The sequence below is a fragment of the Populus nigra genome, chromosome 18 (genome assembly GCF_951802175.1).
Source record: "Populus nigra chromosome 18, ddPopNigr1.1, whole genome shotgun sequence".
NCBI classification, from domain to species: Eukaryota; Viridiplantae; Streptophyta; class Magnoliopsida; order Malpighiales; family Salicaceae; genus Populus; species Populus nigra.
Window position 1 is genome coordinate 4,110,164 of NC_084869.1, and position 7,783 is coordinate 4,117,946.

Sequence of the window (7,783 nt, forward strand, 5' to 3'; positions counted from 1 at the left end):
AAACAGCAATAAAAGCATAAATTTATTACAGTAAATCCAATATATAGCATTGAATGCACTTCACCTTTTAAGTCGTGTTCGTGTTGTGCAAGCTCTAGGTACCACGATTATATAGAAAAATATTTCTTGAGGCAGACTAATTAACTACAGCGAAGGCTTTAATATATTGTTTATTTGGTTTATACCTTTCAAAAGCTGGAATCCAAGAACGGCATTCAAATTATTTTCAGAATATGCAAGAAATATAATACCTAACCACTTAATTATAATCATGATAGGAGATGTTTGTCATTACAGTCAACCACAATGTCCCTTTCAAGTGCCCATAATTTCATTCATTTGGACAATCTTCCTAGAGCTAACAGAATATACGTGAGGTTGGAATAGTTTTCCAATAATAATAATAATAAACCTCAACGTCCTCTTATTGAGATACTTAATGGCCTCGGGATTTTGCTTTACCACACCTATTATTGAACATAGAGTGCTTAACAACTAGATTAGAAGCTTAATATGCGCAGCTTCTTCTCTGAACAAAGATTTTAAAGCCTGTTCTTAGCCATAACAGAACAATGTTTTAGTTGTGCGAGAGATCATACTGTGTAGGGTTTTGCTTCGGCTGGTGAGGATGATTTATGATACCGTGCTTGCTAGAAGCTTCAGCAAGCATGAGCAAAAGAGGTTGGGATACTGGGCATTGATTGCTTGCTTGTTCATTGTGTTGAGTTTCTTCACCATCTTTAAACCTTACTTGGGCCCTCTACAAGTTTGTAAGTCCTCCATTATTCTTGCACTTCTGCAGTCGAAGCTTAGAATATCAATTTCTCCACATTTAGTTGAAAGTTTTAGATTTATTCAGTATGCTATTCGCGGAGTTCGCCATCTTAACTCCAATTGGTTTTTCAGTGAATTTAAGGTTATCAATGGGAGAAGACGAGAAACTTCATCTTTATAATGATACAACCAGCTCCTGGCTGATAGCCAAAGAAGGTAAGTTTTGATCAACAAAAATGTGTCGAGAGCTATATATGGACTCTATATCCATATGATATTATATTATATCCATATGATATTTTTAGTGTATATATATCGATCTAACTTTCTTGTTTTGATAGTTTTTTGTTATATCTTAGCTTATATCCATATATTGTTGATTTCTGATGATGCAGAAACTATAGACAGTACTTTGATTGTCAATGATAAAAGAAGCTCCCAAGAAGAAGCAGAAATTATGAGTGGGGCATTAGTTGTCAATGATACAGATAGAACTCATGAAGAAGCAGAAAGTAGTGGTAAATTCAACATTTATGTATTTTCTTTTAAGAAAATCATCTACACACACACACAAATTATGCCAAATAATGTGTTCAGTATCTGTACTTGTTTAATTATTTTTATTATTATTGGTTTGTAGAATACTTGTCTAACATAAAATCAATTTAATTGATTGTTGAAGTTGCAGAAAGTATAATGAATATTTCTTCAATTGTCAATGGTACGAGCAACTCTCAAGAGGTATTTAGGGGTAAGTTTTTCTTTATATATATAAAATCAGCCGGTAAAGCATCATTTCTATAGTTCAGCTTGTGTTTAATCTCTTAAGGAATCCAACTTAGAATAATTTATTCTTGATTTTAATGCAGAAAGTGTTACACAGAATGTGAAGACCAATGATACAATTAGTAGCTCTCCACAAAAAGTCAAAGGCAAGTTTTCATAAATGTTTACTTCAAAGAGAAGAAAAAAGAAAAGTGACACTGATAATTATGTCAATGCAGCATGGTTAGCTGTGCAATGATGAGTTCAAGAATGTTGGTTTATTGTGACATAAGTCAATTGATGTTGCAGAAATTACAAGCAAGGATGATTTCATGGTCAACAATACAAACATCTCTCTTCCAAAAGCAACAGGTGAGTGCTCAAGTTCATTTCTTAGAAATCATTACTGATTAGTCTAAAAAATTGAACAATTGAGGATGTGAAGAGAGTGAACATCGCATGATGATGAAAGTTCATGAATCTCTGGCTTAAGTCTGATAACCATGATTACTTGTTTTGAAGATGCAGATGCTGTAACAAAGAACAACAAAATGGAGCCCCTATGCACTATCATGGGTAGATCAGATTTCTGCGAGATAAAAGGGGACATCAGGATTGATGGAAGTTCCTACACTGTCTTTATTGTTTCATCTGAGACTGATATCCTGGCAGCAGAGAATACTTCATGGAGGATTAGACCTTATGCGCGAAAAGGTGACCAGACGGCAATGGGCGCGGTTAGGGAATGGACACTAAAACTTGTGGCTGGTGGTTCAGATATCCCTCAATGCACTCAGAATCATAGTGTTCCGGGGATCCTTTTTTCGGCTGGTGGATATGCGGGAAACCATTTTCATGCCTTCACTGACATAATTGTTCCCCTATTCTCGACTGCTCGACCCTATAATGGAGAAGTACAGTTTCTTATCACTAACGGTTGGTCTGCTTGGATCGCAAAGTTCAAAACAATACTGAAAGCACTGTCTAGATATGAGCTCATCAATATTGATAATAGAAAAGATATACATTGCTTTGGTAGCATGACAGTCGGCCTTAAACGTCCATCCTACAAAGAGCTCAGTATTGATCCTTCAAAGTCCCCATACTCAATCAAAGACTTCAGGCAGTTCCTGAGAAGTTCCTATTCTTTAAAGAAAACAAGGGCAATTAAAATCAGGAATGGGGCGAAGAAAAGGCCGAGGCTTCTAATCATTTCAAGAAAAAGATCACGAGCATTTACAAATGTTGGTGAAATTGTTAACATGGCTGAGAGATTGGGTTTCAGAGTAGTTGTTGCAGAACCTGGCATGGATGTATCAGGATTTTCTCAGATCATTAATTCCTGTGATGTGGTGATGGGAGTTCATGGTGCTGGGCTAACCAACGTTGTTTTCCTTCCTGAAAAGGCTGTCTTAATCCAAGTAATTCCCTTTGGAGGAGCAGAATGGCTTTCAAGAACTTTCTTTGAAGAGCCTGCAAAGGACATGAACATAAGGTACTTGGACTATAAAATCAGGGTAGAAGAGAGCACTTTGATACAGCAATACCCAGCTGACCATGCAGTTTTGAGGGATCCCTCTGTAATTGGGAAACAGGGTTGGCTTGCATTTCAGTTAATATATTTACAGAAGCAAAATGTAACGATAGATGTGAATAGGTTTAGACCCACTTTGGTAAAAGCCTTGGAGCTTTTGCATCAGTGAATACACTACGATTTTTCTCATGATATTTTCTTTGCCTCATCACCACAATTTTCAATTTTATTCTTAAAGCAAAACCTTCGACACCTGGGTTATCATTGCGGGACATCCAGGATTTTGGCCCACAGATAAATATTGTGACACGCATTCGGCAATGATATCGTAATTTCAGTAGACCTGCTCTGGCTAGTAACCATTACTGTTATAGGATTAAAAAACAATTATGAGATTAATTTTGAATTAGTCTATCTTCAGAAGGCCTACAATCATTTTAAAACCCCACTGATAAATCCCACGAAATCGATCATGCTGGTTGTTGGTGTTACACAATCCTCATTCGTTTACAAGTAACTGCTCTTACCAAGCAAATGAAGAAAATGACAGCAAGGAATTCAAGAGGGAGACTTTGTATAGACAACTTGGCATGGAATAAAGACACAGCTCCTCCACGGCCATGTTGACCTGAAGCATATTTTAGTTAGCTGTCCTCAAGGATATACATACATACCAAGACGCATTTCGTAACATAAAGTCTCCAAGATTAGAATGATTAATCTTACAGACAGTTTGGGTTGCTTAATCATCAGTCATCATGGCATTACAGCATCCCCGCAAGCCGGGCTCTTGTTGTGCAAAAAGAAGGTGGTAAAATCCACTCAGGCATTAGCAAGATTGAGGAGGATTATGAGACATGGGGATTGGAGAATGATGGTCAATTGCACCTAAAACATCTTTAATTGATGGGCAATTAATAGCCCTTTGGGCGATAGGTGAATAAACTCCTATATATGCATGTGGTTGGTTATCAAACTCTGAAAAGATGAACACCTACCCCAACCCCTCTCACGCGCATACAAAATGAAAGTGAGAAAAAGGCAATCAAAGGTCAAACCAATGTAAAGTTGGATTGTAAATTATAGCGATTGCCTTAGAATAACAAAAACTAGTTATACTTGAAAAAAAAAAAAACACCTCATCCTGAGAAAGTTTATGTTTACTGAACAGTGTAATTGTTAGTGTGCGAATATATGTCTTGGAATAAATTGATTGGTTACATATCTCTTAGAATTTTTTATATAAATATATTTAATTTATTAATAAATATTTATTTATATTTAATATTCATCAAATATTTAATTAATGAATTTAAAGTAAAAATAGAGACTTAAAAATAAAAATATTTTGCAAATAAAATTATAAAGTTGTTATAATTATGATATTTTTATTACATTAAAGTATTTTTTCTAAATGTTCCTCGTCAATATTCTATTAAGACTGAATATTAATTAGAGTTGTTAAGACTTATGCATATTTTGTTCTTTCTTTTATGAAATCAAGCAAATGTTCTTATAAGTTGAGGTATAAAAAATGCCTAAAACTAATATGTACATTGAACTAACCTGCATGAGAATTTCACAAGGAGATATAATATATATCTATGGAAAAGCTCATATGACGGTTGTGTAATTGATCATTAAACTTGAAATCACTAAGTTATCTTATATAAAAAATATTATGCTTTGATCCTGCTACAGGTTATCCTAATTAAAAGTAACAAGCGGTCAGATATTGAGTATAACATGAACTATATGAATATATTTGAGTAATTAAGAGAGGTTCATCACCCTAAGTGAATTAAAGAAAATATTTCATCTGTACATAAATTGTATTAATTGTAAATCCTTGCACAAGGTGGAATAAAATTTAAAAAGAATTTCAAATTTTATTCAAACAATCAGACTATGATGTTGAGAACAAACATGATTTGATAAGGTAGACAACACTTCATGCTATAATGTCTAAATCAAAATATTGTTACTAAAATTATAATAATTACACTGAGAAAATAGTGACTAAAATTTTAATTCAAATCATTTATAACTTTGCAAGTATATAAGAAATCATGACAAGTTGCTAGAAATTATACATGATATTCAAATATAAATCAATCAATTATTGAATTGATAATAAATAAATTTATTTAATCTTATTTTATTTAGGATTGTGCTTTATATTTGAGGAAACTTATTATAGAACCAAAGGTTACACATATAAGAATCATTGGTCAAAAATTAAACTGGGATGATTAATCAATTGTGACTTGATTATAAATAAGTTTTAAAAATTAAGGACTGAAATGTAATTTATACAGAGAATTATAATTCTAAACCCAGAAAAATCAAGTAGGGACTTGATTGAATAAATTTATATAATTTTTCTAAAATAATATATGTGATATTATTCAGAGGGTAAATTGATATTTTGTTGTTTATAGGTTTTCAGGTTTCCCTATAAATAGAGTCGTATGTCTCTAATTTACAGACAACACACAAAACAGTACAGAACACTTAAAAAACACAAAAGAAAAAAAGCTAGTACTCAAAGGCATAGCAATCCCTTTCTCCTTAAAGGGTTTAAAATATTTTTCACTAGTAGTTTGTGTGGATTATTGTTAGAAATTGAACACTTATATTTAAGTAATCTTTGTATAAATTTTAAGCAACTCTAGATATGTCAAATGAGAGCTTGGGATTGCCAAAAAAAGTTTTAAATATATCGTTTCCACTACGTTTATGTGCTTCAGGAAACCCAATAGTAATGATGATTTTGTCATTCACATAAAAAAATCCTTGAACTAGATATTAGAGGTAATTCGATCTTTTCACAAGATTTATTAGTCATTATTAGATTAATTAAGGAAAACTATGTTTTTTTACATCTCTAAAGCATAGTAAATTACCTACAAAAGAAAAAAAATTAAAATTAGCATACAAAAGCTTTTTTGTACTTTCAGCCTAGTTTTTTTTAGTTATAATCAAGTTCACTAGGGGTAACTTGATATTTTAATAAATATAAAATATAAAAAATATGTATGGGGCGTGCTGTGATAAGTACTTAAAAGTGCATTTTTATTAAGGTTTTATATCATTATATTGCACTTGAAATATCATTAAATTTCTTAACTTAAGCATGTTTTGCACTAACAAGTCTGATAATATAATATATCTTTAATTTATGGTAAATATTTATTTTAAATGCAAGTTTTGAAAATAAACATATCTCACAATTTAGAGAATTGTTTAATGTGTTTAACTATTAAAATTGAGGAGACAAAGACAGAGTTAAGCTTAAAGAAGAAATTATAGTTTGGCTGATTTAATTCAAACTGGAACACCATTCGATTTTTAAATCATAACTAGAGTTAGCTTAGATTTAGGTGTGGTTTAGATTGATAAAAATCTAAGACATAGGCCTAAAACATTCATGAAGAGTCTAAAATTTAACACTATCGTTTTGAAGTTCCAATCTTAATAAATACAACAGAAATCTAAATTTATCATGCAACCCAAACAATATTCGATGTTCAACTCATATCTCAAGTTATAGAAGTCAAAATAAGCCTTTTTGTTTTTGGGAAACTAAGACAAATACTCACAACTTTCATGAAGACCATCTGTTCAAATTTCATTGTTATTAATGATGTGTTGTTCAACCATTAAATCAATAGTTAGCCACCAAAACAATAGTTAACTACCAAATCAATAGTTCTAAATTTTAGCTTATAAAGGAGGCATTTGTCATACATTTAGGCATTTTGGTTTTCAGATCAAGATCTTGCTCTTGCTTTCTTTCTTTATATTTTTGTAATGTTTAAATTTTATTTAATGTTATATTCTCATTAATCTCTTATTTATATTTATCATTTCTTTTACAATACTTAGTTAGTTTCTATCATAGCTATGTTCTTATCTTGTTTATTTATGTTTTTCTTCTTCATTATGTTTAGTTAAGTTTATTTTTGTCAAGGTGAAAATATTACACTAATTGTGTAAGAATAAGTATAATACAAACTTAATATGAACTTTAATGTTTATATTCAAGAAAGTTTGCTATTAACATGTTTTATAATTATTATTTTCCTCATTCTTAATACCTTACTTGTTAAGTGATGAGTCTAGATTCATGATGTACAACCTTTGGCACAACAAATACTTGATTCTTTCATAGCCTACTGTATGGATAATCGACACTTATGCTGTGAAAGGAACTTGATTTGTTGTTAACATAAGTTAGTATTATGAATACTTGATAAAATTTACAAGCATTGACGCTACTCAAATAAGGTAATTAATATGATCATGTTAATAAATTAAAATGAGTCATTAATGATAAAAAGAGTTTAGATTGTACTTATTTGAAATACCATTAGTGAATCCTCTAACCTTAGCAATTGTTTTATCTTCGTTTAATCTTTACATTAATATCACATCTTAATGTTCTCTTTAACTCTATTTCTTTTATTATTTATGGTTTTGTATAATTAACATCCATGTGGATTGACCTCAACTTTGTTAGGTTATTTATTACTTTGACACCCCTACACTTAGAAGAAGACATCAATCATTTGATCATGTCATACAGTACCGTGCCAATGTGTGAGAGATGCTCGTGATCTTCTAGCGACACTTGCAGAATCTCCCGCATAAAAATTTTCCTTCCAGTATGTCATTAGAACTATCATGGCATCTTCTTCCTGTTAGGGA

At 31.6% G+C, this 7,783-nt stretch overlaps 1 protein-coding gene across 3 annotated transcripts; it reads left to right on the forward strand.

The window, feature by feature from the left end:
* The first annotated feature begins 396 nt into the window (after window positions 1-396).
* On the forward strand, window positions 397-3,267 carry LOC133678194 (beta-1,2-xylosyltransferase XYXT1-like). 3 transcript variants are annotated; one of them, XM_062100429.1, is made up of 7 exons: window positions 397-770; window positions 907-990; window positions 1,170-1,292; window positions 1,463-1,525; window positions 1,644-1,706; window positions 1,849-1,911; window positions 2,062-3,267. In XM_062100429.1, the coding sequence occupies exons 1-7, from the start codon at window positions 629-631 to the stop codon at window positions 3,240-3,242; spliced, it is 1,719 nt and encodes a 572-aa protein (XP_061956413.1). In that variant the 5' UTR covers window positions 397-628; the 3' UTR covers window positions 3,243-3,267. The 3 variants fall into 3 exon arrangements, with proteins under 3 accessions (XP_061956413.1, XP_061956412.1, XP_061956411.1); XM_062100428.1 differs by having other exon boundaries at window positions 398-770; window positions 1,457-1,525; window positions 2,068-3,267; XM_062100427.1 differs by having other exon boundaries at window positions 399-770; window positions 1,457-1,525.
* Window positions 3,268-7,783: the final 4,516 nt, after the last annotated feature.

Excerpts from the sequence above, each read along its gene's own strand:
- LOC133678194 (XM_062100427.1), top strand. The coding sequence starts at position 629 with ATGATTTATGATACCGTGCTTGCTAGAAGCTTCAGCAAGCATGAGCAA. Across the intron at positions 1,707-1,848 it reads CTCTCCACAAAAAGTCAAAG|AAATTACAAGCAAGGATGAT; the intron begins GCAAGTTTTCAT and ends TTGATGTTGCAG. Across the intron at positions 1,912-2,061 it reads CTCTCTTCCAAAAGCAACAG|ATGCAGATGCTGTAACAAAG; the intron begins GTGAGTGCTCAA and ends CTTGTTTTGAAG.